Raw genomic sequence first — 14,321 nt, forward strand, 5'->3', positions numbered from 1 at the left:
AGACCACGTGTTTCTAGAGCATTCCTGAGCCTCCGGCCAGCAGGTCCTGTTCCATTCAAGACATGTATAACTCAAGTCTCTAGCCTTGTTTTAATTACTTATGTTGATCTGCACTAGCCCATTTTTGCTGTTACCCATTATCAGTCATTAGACTCTTTCTTCATTTATTTCATTTCCGAGGTGCTTTACACTTCCACTTTGGCAATATGTGAGGTCCTGTGCATCTCATTAACCAAGCAAAGCATCTTACCATCTGTTTTTGTTTACATTTAATTTCTTCACGTTTCTTTATTGGAAATTTCAGTGGTGAAAATAAAAAGAAAGGCCTTTAAAATGAAATGGTTTCCTGACCAGAAATGCTGATAGATTAGCATTCCCCTTCCAAGAATAAGCTTGAGAGGGAAATTGATGCTCAAAGTCTTGCATTTGTCTACATAGCCACATTTTCCAATGCTTATGCGATGTTTTGAGTGTTTTCAGAAATGACACTGAGAATAAGAGTGAAAAGAGCAAGTGTGTACGTGCGACTTCTATTTGCGTGTTCTGTTTGGTGAGATCGACGCCACCAGCCTCGTATCTCTTGGACTCCTCACTCTGAGTGGTGATGAGGCCATTCTCTTTCCATGACTCATGAAGACTAGCCCAAAATGAGGAGACGGCTGTGTGTCCTCATTTTCAGAATTCACAAGAGTAGTTGTTTTTCCCTGTGTTGGTTTTAATCGATGCCAGTGATTCCATTGTGTTCCGGCATTCAGGGTCACCTGGAGGTGTCTGCGGGTGAGAGCTCCCCACTGAATTTGTAGGAGGAGGCTGCGCAGAGAACGGTGGAAGTGTTGGTCATTTATGTGCATTTTCTCAGGCGGCAAAGACCATGTGTTCTTCATTACCGCATGAGCCGTGGCAGTGCTGTGTTGGGCCTCTAGTTGAATCTTAGGATTATTTGAGAAAAAAAAGAAAGCTGAGGAATTTAACTTTCTCCTTCATGTTTTCTGTGTTCAATTCATATTTGAAAGAAAAAACAAAATTCATATTTTTGTATTTGGGACCCACTGTGCAATATGTAAAATTTGCTTTTAATAGTCTCTTGCCACATTTTCAGTCATTACCATCCCCCAAACTGACTCTCAGTGCCTCTCTAGCTGTTGTAAAGATTTCCTGTGCTGACATGACAGCATAACAAACAGTTGCAGCCCAGAGTAAAGCCCTGGAACCCAGGTATGTGCAGAGAATCAGAGAACTCCCTGGGGACCCAGTGTCCATTCTAAATCTGGTGTTTCAGCCCCTGATGAATCCTTCTTTTGCTGAGGAACAAATTGAGACTCACTAGTACTCACAGATGATACACAAAACATATGTAAGAGCAAGGTAACTGGAATGAACAAATAGAAGTCAGGCAGAAACCTTTTCAGATACTTACAAGCAGCATATAGATTTAAGTCTGGAGATATATTATAAAAATACTTGCATATTCTGAACCACCAAAAGTGTAACCATATCACTAGGCAGGTCAGTCACTTAAGATTTCCCAAGTAATACCCCAGCTTTGTCTCATCATCATCATTTTAAATTAATATGCATTGCCCAGGAGATGATTATAATCACTATGTAAGAAGAAGAGACGACGCAGTCCCTGGAAGTTGCATCCAGTGGAATAATTTACAGATTAACTCAGTTTTCATGTGATCTGCAAGAGCATTTCTAGTGCGCTGTGGTCTTTTCTTTATTCTAAAAAAAAAAGCCACCTTGATTCCCAAAGCATGGAATTAAAACCCAGTTTGAGAGTGTAGAGATGACAATCATTTACTCAGAAATTTTGCTCTAGAACATTTGAACCAACACAGTGAACAGTCATAATCTAAGAACTCGATTGTTCTAAGTAATTTATAGATCTGATTTTCACATTTGCATTACAGCCTCCCTTCTATGGTGGAAGAGCTTCCTGAATAAAAATGTAATTTACAGCATCAAATTCTTGACAAGACAGAGGTTTGAGAAATTGCTGTAGGCCGGTTATACCTGATTACACCCTGACCGCCCTCTTTTCAAATAGTCTGATGGAGTTATTTTCAGACATCGGAAGCAGTTGCTGCAAAGTGTCCTTGAATTAGCTTTCCCAGGCACATAGCAATAACTGTGAAGTGAAGATTTTTTAAGTCCTTACAACTAAAATTTTAAACTAGCCCTTTGTTTCAAGAACATGCCTCTCTGAGTTGTGCTTTATCCTGGTTAGTTTTTATCAAGGCATCATTTCATTGTTCATTTGACCGTCAGATATTTTTGAACACGTACAGTGAACAGAAAGATGGGATATCTGTCTTTAACTAGCTAAAATCCTTTGGGGAGACAGCATAGAGAATTTGAAATGCAAGACAGATGTTCACCGGAACGCTCCCGCTGTTGAGCAGGGCATCCATGTGGTGGCCGCATCTCACCAAAAATGCCCAGGTTGTCAGCAGCAGCCCTATGTGTGCATGTTTGGCTGACGTTATGTGGCATGAGGGCTGCCAGTCACAGCACAGGCATGGTGACCTTGTGGGGCTTGTGACCCTTGCTTGTCCAAGGAGGCTCTGCCTTCACAGCCCCAGCTTTTCCCACTCAGGGCCTTGGGTGCTTTTCCTAAGATCAGTCATCTCACCGCTCCGCTTCATCCTGCTTTCTTCCTCAGCCTTGTGCAGCTTTTTTTCTACACGTCAGTGTGAGTATCGCCTCATACTGTGTTAGGCTATAAGTCTACAAAGGCCTTTTTCGCACCTTTTCCCCCCAGCAGCCTGATAAGGTAGAGGAATCACTGTCATTTTACACATCAGGAAACTGAAGCAAAAAGAGGGTCACTGACTCATAAGAACCCACACGCAGTAGATGACAGGGGTGTTATTGGAACCCCAGCCCCGTGGCCTGGACTGTCCACTCATCTGTAAAGACCTCACCAAGCAAATTACTATTGAACACCTGTGTGTACCAGGCAGACTTTGAACTCCAGATAGACAGCACACACAAAGCAGCAAAAGCCACCTCTCCTGGTGCGTACATGCTGGTGAGACAGAAATGGAAGAAATGCAGAGTTTTGGGTGAAACCTTTTCAAATTCAGAGGCTGGGAGTTTCTAGTTCAGTTTTAGCTCACTGTACTCAGCAATGCAATTGTTACTCTAGAACACTCTGAAGTCTTTAAGACTTTTTACCATTGTGAAAGTAAAGGGAGGGTTAAAATGAAACTTGATCCTCCTTGGTCTGCGACCAGCAGGATATGGTTGGCTCCCCCCAACCCAACCTTTTTCAAAACAATTTTTTAAAAAGGCTTTTATTAATCACAGATGTCCCAAGTTTACAGACTGGGGCTAGAAAGCAGGCTCTCTTCTCCCAGCAGTCCCGGCGTTTTGTGTGTTCACATGCTGAAACTCTTCCTGCTTGGGGCTGAATGTCAGCACTTCTGCTTTCCCTTCTTTCTTTACCTTTTTTCTTTTTTTATTTAAAAAGAAATCTAGCATGGACTTTTTATGAACTCTTATTTCAGTAAGGAAGCCATCTCCTGAGGATTTTTCCCTCAAAATAAGAAGGAGTGAACTTTAATTGATTCTCTCTTGGGGCTTCGAGCAGATCATAGATGGCTTTCTCATGTGCTCAGCTGAACATCTTTTTAAGTGACTTTGATGGGCTGATAGTATCTTTTTGTGCTCAGGTTTACTTTGTCCTCTTAATAAGGGATAAGTTGTTTTTAAAAATAGAAATAGAATGGAGTAATTCATCTAGATTGCTTAATTCATCCTTCATATGTCTAAAAGTGGTTTTTAGTACATCCTAGACACCATGTTAGGCCTGCAGTTATAAGTCTAATTGTGATGAACCTAATTCTCGTTTTCTGGATACTCACAGTTAATGTAAACACAATGTAGTGAGTTCTGTGCTATCATGGAGTCCTTTATGCCTCAGTCATCCCACATTTGTAAACAGCACTTAACAGTTTATAAAGTTTGTTTCTTCCCATTATTTCTTTTAATCCTATTTCAACCCTGTGAGATGGGGAAAATCATATGCCAAAATGTTTGCTGTGGAGTGGGAGCACCGGGCTCACTTGGGCCCTTTGACGAGTCCAGCACTTCTTCTGACATCCCTCATGGATCATCCATCTGGGCCTTAGATCGTGGATTGCCCCAAGCTGAAAAGGGGGAAGCACATTCCCAAACCAGGCCTAGTGGGAACTGAAGGCGTTCTTGCTGATGAGGAAGTTAGTGATGGGGTGAGAAAGCAGGACTGAGAGTTAGCTGACTTTTTTTCTTCCAAGATGGTAAGAGTTGAGGGAAAGGTAAGAGATAAGGAACTATTTCTTTGTATAATAGATGGGTCTTTTTTTTTTTTTTTTTGGACAGAGTCTCGCTTGTGTTTGCTTCACAATTGATCAGGATATACCACTAACTCAGAACATCGCCATTCATAGTAGTTGACTCATCAGTCAGTATGCCTGGACTAAGAAATAATAGCTTGCACCTGGTTCATTGACTTGCCTGTTTGTCATTTATTCAGTGTATACTCAGTAAGCTTCAGGTGTGTGCCAGGCTGCCTGCTGGCACCTGGGCATATAGTTGGAAACAACCAGACATGGTGCCCTGGAGTCTAAGATCATGGTTTGCTTCCTGCCTTCACAGTTGCCCAGCTAGGAAAATGTGGTGGGAGCCTATTACACAGGGCTCTGACCACAGGGCTCTCCTCTTGAAGGTTACTCTTGTTATGGGGCTGAGCCATCCACAATCAAATCCTGAGCAAATAATTCAGGACAGAGTGCCGAAAGGACAGGAGCGTGCCGAAAGGACAGGAGCATGCCTGCATGCACAGTGTGGGTGTCTGGGCAGGGGGCCTCATGCTTCTGTGTTCACAGCCATCAAGGACCTCTTCTGGGAAAAGGCAACTGTGTGCACAAAAGTAATTTAAGATCTTCCCATGGAGACTTTGGAATTCTAGAGCTCTGTGTTTATTGTGTGATATGTCTTTATCCTGCCCAGTAACTTTGGAGACGTTAATTCTACTCAAGATACCATTAGGACATGGGATTTAATTCAAAATTTGCAACAGAGTAGCTGGTTTAATGGGCAAAGTCTGTATTCTTCATATATCTAAAAATAATAGCAGATACTTTATTTCATTCTGTTGATGGTATTAAGTTTAAAGACTTTTAAAGCTTTTTAAACTCCTAATGTGTACATTGTATCACAGCCCAGCAAAGAGCTTAGGCATGGGCTGTTACATTCCATTGATAAAGGCCAAATAAGTTTCTATTGTGAAAAGAAAAAAAAAATAGTCTACCTCCCCCCACCCCAGAAGAGTCAAATAGCATGAGTAATTGAGCATTCTTGTTAAAAAACAAGGAAAAGGGGAAAGGGTCATAATTTTCCCTCTGCATTTGCAGACTTCTGAAACAAAATTTTTTTCAAAGTAAAATATTTTAAATTCCACAGAATTTTTCTTATAGTTTATGACTACTGCTAGCCTTTTTTTAAGTCATAAATATTCCAGCATAGTGAAAGAATGTCACTTCCGTCATTTAATAAGTAAGATCTCGGGGGAAGAACCTGCTTATTCTCATCAACGGCAGTGTCACACCATCCTTTGCATTTCATCCGTGGCACCAATGAGCTCCCACCTTGGGCAGCCCTGACCCCGCCTGGTTCTAGGAGGGACTGCTTAGGCCACAGCCACATTTTTAATGCCTAACCTGCAGGTAACCAGGAAATCGTTTTTGAACCAGCTTCCCAGAGTGCAAAGAACCAAATCCCTTGCAGCTGAGCCCACAGAGAGAAGCTGGGGAATGACGTATTTAATTTCCTTTTCTTTTTCAACCATTTTTACAACAACTAGCTCCTTTCCCAGGCAAGGCTAAATGCCCTGGGAATCATCCTTGTAATGCCAGCTGGGTGCTGCAAAGCATTATTAATTGACTGTGGTTCCTTCTCTCATGCGTGCAGAGGCCGCTGGATCTGCTGAACAGTAGGGAGGTCTGTGTGCTTGAGGGCTGCCCTGTGTCCCTGCCTGCCCTGCATGCTCTTTTCTGAGAGCACACCTGCTTCTCTGTAGTCCTGCAAGTCTAGGTGGACAGAAGGACCAGGCCAGAATTCTTGGTAGGTGTCCCTTAGGGTTCATACCACTCCTATGCCAACTCCCCCCAAATTCTAACTTACAGACCCAGAAATGTCTGTGAAGTTGATTATTGGCTGAGGTCCTACTGGTTGTGATGTGTACATTTTCTGCTTATGAACATTAAGACCTGCACTTGATTTCATTTCATTAAAATAAGTGGGCCTGGGTCTTTTTTGTGTTGTTCTGTTGTGTTTGTTTCATCGCTTATCAGTTTATCCAAGGCACAGCGGAGCTCCTTGGTGACACCTCACCACATCTCAGGCATCTGGGGTGTCTCCCGACCTCCCCACGGGCCACACCCGTAGTTCCTTGCCTTGCGCAATTGTGAATCTATGTCCAAGAAATGACAGTACTTAAAATATGAGCTGGGAATCAGCTTGCTGTTTCTTTAGGCTATTGGTTTCTGATGTTTCTGTGTAATACTTCTGTGCCTACTGTATGCCAGGCACTGTGCAGAGCCCTGGGAGTACCTCAGGTCCCAGACAGACAAGGCCTCTGCCTTCCTGGAGCTTATATTCATTCACCTGACCTAGTGTCTGGGTCACCTGTGCCCACCTCCCTCAAAGGCCAGCTTCAGTGCCACGTCCTTTATGGAGCCTTCCCTGGTTCCTCCTCCTATTTCCCCTTCTCAACCCTAACACTAACAGGGTTTGTACCTTGCCTATAGTACAGGATAGGTTTTTGTGATCCAAAAACCACTGTGTGGTGAGTCACATGGGTGAAGAAACTAGGCATTCCTTATCTCTGTCCAGTGGGAAATCCAGGGCTTCGCTCCAAGTCACAGCACACCAAGTGACTCTGAAATCTGCCACCTGCTGTGGGCAGTGCAGGGTTCTGTTAACAATTGTTGCTTTAAAAAATATTGTTTGAATAATTGTCATCTGACATATAGATTATCCAAACCCTCCCTTTATCTTAAATCAGCACCTGAGAAAGTCTCTGGGAATGGATTTCATTTCTTTCCTCCCTCTTCCAGACCGTACCAAAGGAAAGTGAGACTGATGCGGAAATGTTTTAGTAACTCTTGTTAAAAAATGGAATAAATAGATGAGAAAATATATATACATATATGTACACAAACATAATACAAGCACATATATAGAGGGGAAAGGGATATTCTTTAACAGATATTGATGGTTCTGAACCATAGTTTGCCTCTGAGAAAAATCTAGAATGAGTGATCCTGCTTAAAACTCATCATCTGCTTCTGGAAGATTATATCCTTCACTAATCTGTGTCTTGGGCAAAGGAAGGAATGGGACAGCAGTGAGACAGGCGTGTGCCGTCTAGTCCCAGTGTCGGGAGCACTTGGTGGGAAACTGCTGCTGACTCTGCCCCTGTAATCACAGGGTCCACCTGCAGCGGGGAAGGTTATCCAGAGCCAGAGAGGCAGTGCAGCCCCTACAGGTGTATGTGCAAAGGAGTAGCTGGCACGTAGTTTCAATATATGTATAAGACTTCAAAAGACTTGAGAAAAGAGCAAGCACCATGAATGATCACCATCGTTGCCGTTCTGCTTTCTAAAGTAGAGCACTTCCTTCCATGCTGCCATGGTGGACTCCTGAGCCAAGAGCTTGAGAAGGGGCCCAGCAGCCTTCGCCCTCACTGGTTTTTGAGTACAGTAGACATCAGACAAGTCCATGGATTGGCTGAGTTCCGCTGTCACCCAGATTTCAGATTTTTTAATACAAAAATTAGCTGGGCATGGTGGCAGGCACCTGTAGTCCCAGTTACTCAGGGGAGGCTGAGGCAAGAGAATCTCTTGAACCCAGAAGGCAGAGGTTGCAGTGAGCCAAGATTGCGCCACTGCACTCCAGCCTGGGTGACAGAGTGAGACTGACTGAAAAACAAAAACAAAAAAGAAATGGATTTTTTCCTCTTGAAATGTCATCCGCTCCAGGTTGACTGTATTTAATTTTTGAGATCCAATGAGAAGCTGATTTGGATATATTTTCTATAGATCATTTTGATTATTTGAGGAAGGCTTCTCCTCCTCACATTTCTTTTTAAAACATGGTGGTGGTTTTGTTCCTTGTTGCTGATGTTTACTTCAGCACATGAGGGAAGTTTGTCAAGGCTGTGAGCAAAGTCCCCATGTGCTGCTGTGGCCTGGCGGGGAACAGGAAAGAGGCTGAGGGCCGCTCCTCCGAGAGCCCCAGCAGCTCTGCCGCTTCCCAGCCACTGATCTTGTCCTGGACCCTGGCTGTCCCAGAGGCTGCTGCTGATCAGTCTCACCAGGACAAATTGCTGTCAATTTATCCATAATAATTACAGAATTCTGCTTTTGTTCACTGGTAGTGAATCAAACTAATGCATTTCTTCAACAGGATTAGTTTACAGTAAGCATGTCAGTTAGCATAGCTAAAACTTCTCAAAATTTCCTTTAAATTCTTCTTGCTTGGCTTTTGTCAAGAAAATGGGTGAAAATGATTTTAAAATTCTGTCCTCCAATGTCTGTGATACCAATGTCCACAGTATTTTATATGGTGAATAACATCTTAAATCTGGCTGGTAATGATGCTTGGCTTCAGGATTGGGGACGTGGGTGATTTGGAGGGGACATTGCATCTTGAGAAAGATCGTCTCTAGCAGCTCAAGTTTGCTACACATTTGAGAAGAGAGTATGTAAAGCATCAGCTCCTCTCATCTCACACCCCATAAGCAAATCCCGCAGGTGAGGCGTCCCAGCCCACTGGCTTCCCTGTCCCTGCAGCTGGGGGCCGAAAGCCTGAGGGCAGATGGCACGGTCTCCCCACCGGGAGGGTCTGTAGGAGTCAGTGATGCTCCCTCTCCTTCTCCCTGGCAGACTCGCTCTCCGTCTCCAGTAATGACGCCAGTCCACCCGCATCCGTGGCTTCCCTCCAGCCCCACATGATCGGGGCCCAGAGCTCGCCGGGCCCCAAGCGTCCGGGCAACACCCTGCGCAAGTGGCTCACCAGCCCGGTGCGTCGGCTCAGCAGCGGCAAGGCCGACGGGCACGTGAAGAAGCTGGCGCACAAGCACAAGAAGAGCCGCGAGGTCCGCAAGAGCGCCGACGCCGGTTCGCAGAAAGACTCGGACGACAGCGCGGCCACCCCGCAGGACGAGACGGTGGAGGAGGTGAGGCTCTGCCTGCTGGACCCGGATGGCAGCCTGATGGGGCCCGCTGGGCTTTTGCTGCAGGAATAGTTGCTTATCTTATGAATAAACTGGTTTGGTTCTGTTTTCCACACTTACTCAGAAATTCTGATTCAAGGCTCTGCTTAGCAGACTGAGATTTAGCGGGGACATCTGGAAAGAAAATTGAACTGGACCACATGTGGCTTCTGATAAAAAAAAATAAAAATAAAATAAATCGGACCACCATGCGCCCCAGACCCAGTTAGCCCCCAGGCCTGGGCCAGGAGGGAGCCCAGACTGACTTTGGGACTTTCCTCCCCACTCTACCATGAGCCAAAGCCAGAGGCTCTGTGGAGTCTGCAGAAGATTCGGGCAGTCTCTGGAGCTGACCACTGTGGTAGCATTTTGCAGAGAAAGCTCAAATTGGAAACTTGGAAGGACTTGTGGAATGTTTGCATTTTCCTATTGTTTTCCTCCAATATTTATTATACTTACAGCTTGTCTTGAGTAGAAAATAATATCCAGTTAATTTACTTTGTTGGCGCAGTAGTAAGCATGGGGTTCTTCTCATGTCACCAAAGATAAGTGCATGTAGGTCAGCCAGGGATTTTTTTATGGCCTATTGACAAGGGGGGCTTTAAATTATATTGCAAGAAACAGAATTCCTTCATGATGCTGGAGATGGCCTTCCAGCGCTGGTGGTGTCAGTGAGGGGTCCTCGGAGTTTTTAACTTGGATCCACCCCCTGCTCAAGTCCCACACAGGCTTGAAAAAGAAAAGGCAGAGAGTTGGGGATCCGATTTGTGTTATTTCATTTATTTGGCAGGTATCTGTTTTCTGCTGGTATTTTTCCTGGGTTTATTTTTGCCAGGAGATTTTGTCGCAGTATGAAGTTTGGTATGTACTATGTATCTGCTTTATAAACCTCTGTCCTCTTAGGAAAACTAAAACTGAAATTTTTTTCTAACAGTGAGAATAGAGGAAAAGGATACTTAGATACAGTGCTTAAAATGCATCTTGGATTGTATTTTTATGCCTTTATTATTTCAGTGAAATTTTCTATAGCAAGATACCCAAAATGAAATCAGCTAGACCAAAGGAACTAAATCAACATGAGGGTTGTAGCTCAGATTTTTTAAACTTTTCAAAAATTGGCTTCTCAAAGATGAGATGTGTTCAGAGCCTAACAGATCACATTGGCAGTCCCTTTATACGACGCATTCAGTGGCCCTTCTGTCATCCAAGTTGACAAGCAAGGCCGTTGGGTTGCAGGAAGAGAAGGAAAAGTTGCTATCAAGGTCAAGAAGAGGTTTGCTCCTGATTTCTGCCATCCCAGTCTCTGTCCCCACTTTGCTTTTCCAAGTAACCCTTGGACTCCATGTTTGTGAACTGACCTGGAATATAACGAGCAAATCTCAATTGGATTTCAGAGAGGCCGGAACGAGGGCCTGAGCAGCGGGACCCTCTCCAAATCCTCCTCCTCGGGGATGCAGAGCTGTGGAGAAGAGGAAGGCGAGGAGGGGGCCGATGCCGTGCCCCTGCCACCACCCATGGCCATCCAGCAGCACAGCCTCCTCCAGCCGGACTCACAGGATGACAAGGTAAAGGGGGACGAGGGCTGGGGGATCCATGCCTGCCGTGCCAGAGCAGGGCACTCTCAGTAGCTGCTCCACACCAGCCTTGTTTCAGGAGACAGGAGCCTCCAAGATGTGGAAAAGGGCAATGCAGTGTTCTTCCAGGCAGTGTCGGCCTGGTTGCTCCCCAAAAGTATGAGTGAAAAGCCATTTATAATAGTAGCAGGCCAGCGGGTGCAGTTTCTCCTACGTAGGTGGCTCAATGCATTTTTAATGATGCTTCAGTAATTGCTGCTTTTAAAGTAATTTTAAAGTTTCCTAATGTATTGATTAGACTCCCTGCGAGAACAATCAGAGATATCCCACACGGGTCTGCCTGAAGGCATCACTAAATGAAGAGTTGCCCATTCCTCTCTGTGAGGTTTTTGCATGCAGATTTCTGGTTTAAGATGAGGTTACATCACTGTCCAATGCTTTTTCCAACATGCCAGAGGTGAGTTTATAGGATCCCTACGCTGGAATGCAGGCTTAGTTGTCAAAGTGTAGGAATCAGTTGAAAGCTCTCTGATTCTGCGTGGTGGCATCAAGCCAAGAAAGTCATTTGTTTTCTTGAGTTCTCACATAATCTAAAAGTATTTTGTCAGCCCAATTGTATAACCCTAAAAAATAAAATAGCAGAAAGGAAATCTGCTCAATGTGGCTTGCACATCCTCCAGCATTCTGGCCCTGTTGTGGCCCTCAGAATTGTGAGGTGTTGAAAATCATGCTATGAAGTCATTACTGGTGACGACTTTTTTTTTTTTTTTTTGGCAGTAACTAAGTTTTCTGAATAAAATAGATAACGTTATCAACATTTTTCCCATGCTTTCCTTTTTCCTTCCCTAACTCCCTTGTTAGTACTTGTACAGTCACTTGCTGGATTAATCACCCTCTATTTTACGATCTGGGATTGGCCGCAGCCAGTGCTTGGCAGCTGTGAGGCCGAGTCAAATTATGCACTCCTCTTAACCCAAGGCAGATGTATCCACCACCCCTTGTTGGTGGAAAGCTACTCCCTCCTCCCCGCCCCTTTTTTTTTTTTTTTGAGATGGAGTCTCACCCTGTCGCCCAGGCTAGAGTGCAGTGGCGCCATCTGGGCTCACTGCAACCTCCACCTCCTGGGTTCAAGTGATTCCCCTGCCTCAGCCTCCCGAGTAACTGGGATTACAGGCATGCGTCACTATGCCCAGCTAATTTTTTCAATTTTTAGTAGAGATGGGGTTTCACTGTGTTGGCCAGCATGGTCTGGATCTTCTGACCTCGTAATCCACCCACCTCAGCCTCTCTCCTCCCTTTTTAACACGAGGTCCACACACTGTAAGGGTGCTGTGGGGCCTGCACCAATGGCTGTGAGCTGCAGCACTGAGCACAGGTTTGAGTCCTGGAGTTTTGTGTGCATCTGAGGTTCAGGCTCCCACTGTGTGTGGGGGAGAAGGAATTGGGAGCCTGAAGTGAGAGATGACCATGGCCCCCCACCCCAGCTAGTGAATGGATGAGGTAACTGGCCAGGACATGGGGCTTTGTGGTTTCTGTGGCATTTCCTGCGCTGTTTTGTAATACGCTAACCATACCTTTTTGAAAAACAGAAAACTGGCATTTCTTAAATCTGGGTGGTTATCCAAACATTGAGGGGCTGGTCCTTGTTGATTTATTCACCAAATAAGGGAGTATTTTTCTCTATTTAAAGAGTGATCTGCACTGTATTCTTCTGTTTGCTAGAATCATCTATTGGTTACTATGTTACCTCATTGACTATTATCAGTAGCAGTTCTTCATTTATAAAAATCTGTAGTGATGTTCCCACACGGTATATAATCTTGTGACTAATTTTTTGTTTTGTTCTGTTTTCTCTTTTTGTAAACTTTCACTGCAGCATTATGTTGATTTGTGTTCTGTGTCTGTTTTGGCTCAATTTCCTTACCTTTCTGTTTGAATTTTTTTCTTTGTTTTCTTCACTCCATATTCCAAATGTCATTAGACCAAACCAACATTTGTTTTGCAAAGTGCATATTTTGACCCACACGTGTAAAAGCCTTGTTGTGAGTGTATGAGCCTGTATCTGTCTGCTGTGAGACACGCATGGCCAGGACAGCCCACTGTGGGTCGCATGCCTCGCTGCTGTCCTTAATATGAAGCAAGGTTCATATTATGCCCCTTCTAGTTTCCAATTAATTAACGGCTCAAGTAATCTGCAAACACATCGTGTTTGCCAATTACTGAAACTCGAACTTAGTAGCCCCCCCCCCCAGATTTCCTGTCAACCCCTTTATGCCCTCGATTCTAGCCATAAGTGGCATCTGATAGCTTGTGAGGCCTCAGCTCTTCTGTACTCTGCACTAATCATGGGGAAATGGATGGCACAGAAAATGGTGAGCTCGTCCCCCTCCTTCCCTGTCTGGTCACCGCACCCCACTCCTTTCCTCTTCCTCGTTTCTTTTTTTTTTAATCCCATAAACACAGTAAAGCCATTTTTAGTATCCGGTTTTGTTTCCTGATTATTCCCGGATTATCTCTCTAGACCTAAGCCTCTCATTTTGCCATAGGTCAGATTCTCTATTCCTTCTCCCTAGCCTAGAGCCTTACCGGCAGTTGTGAAAGTTACAGTTAGAATGTTCCCCTGCCCAGTCACCTCTTAGGAAAAAAAAAAAAACACTATGATGTTACATGACTGCGATTCAAATCAGACACTGTCTGCTTTCCACATGTATCTCAGACAGGTTTTATTTAATGTTTCTTGTCAGAATATTGTAAATTCAAAAGGATGACTTAAAAAATAAATGCAAACAAAGACAAACTTGTGGTCTTTCTGTCTGGAATTACTTTAAAAAGAGATGAAGCTTGCAGGGGAATTTACTGTCTGACCCGTTACTAATGTGAGACCTTCCCCCTCCCCCTTTTCTTAATTTCTTCCGTAGGCCTCTTCTCGGTTATTAGTCCGCCCCACCAGCTCCGAAACACCGAGTGCAGCCGAGCTCGTCAGTGCAATTGAGGAACTTGTGAAAAGCAAGATGGTAAGGCCTCCCAGAGAAAGTCTGACATTCGGAAACTGCTCTGTGTTGCTACTTGCGGATGGATTTGCCCTTGTCCATGTATTGCTCTGGGCTGCAGAAGGTGGCTGTGGCTTGTTGCACATCTCAGGAGTCCGCAAGATCACCCTCACTTCTGAACAGCAAGTTTGGGAGTCCCCATGACCACCTCGGGTTCACTAATTTGAAGGACTCAGAGAACTCAGAAAGGCCGTTATTCCCACATTTGCAGTACATCACCACGAAAGGACACAGATCAAAATAGGCAAGGGAAGAGCTGCATAGGGCAGGTCTCGGGGAGTGCCAGGTTCAAACTGCCAGCCATCCTCTCCCAATGGAGTCAGCAGACAGAGGATGCCAACCACAGCAGCTCACCTGAGCCTTGGTGTTGAGTGTCTGTTTGGGCTCAAACACATATGGCTGTCTACTCTGTGTGGCTGACCTTAGTAGTCTCCT

General features: G+C 44.6%; 1 protein-coding gene across 2 annotated transcripts in view; it reads left to right on the forward strand.

Annotated features, from left to right (window-relative positions):
- The window catches only part of TRIO (trio Rho guanine nucleotide exchange factor), a 371,777-nt gene that overhangs the window by 311,674 nt on the left and 45,782 nt on the right, over positions 1–14,321 (forward strand). The window contains exons 35-37 of one of the 2 annotated variants that reach the window (XM_064375877.1): positions 8,934–9,226; positions 10,657–10,827; positions 13,755–13,850. In XM_064375877.1, coding sequence (XP_064231947.1) covers positions 8,934–9,226; positions 10,657–10,827; positions 13,755–13,850 — 560 coding nt within the window. Of the gene's footprint in view, positions 1–8,933; positions 9,227–10,656; positions 10,828–12,712; positions 13,851–14,321 lie in introns of those variants that run through there. The other variant, XM_064375878.1, reaches the window with a different exon arrangement.

This window comes from Aotus nancymaae, unplaced genomic scaffold (assembly GCF_030222135.1).
Source record: "Aotus nancymaae isolate 86718 unplaced genomic scaffold, 86718_ANA_hifiasm-v0.15.2.pri h1tg000014l, whole genome shotgun sequence".
NCBI lineage: Eukaryota > Metazoa > Chordata > Mammalia > Primates > Aotidae > Aotus > Aotus nancymaae.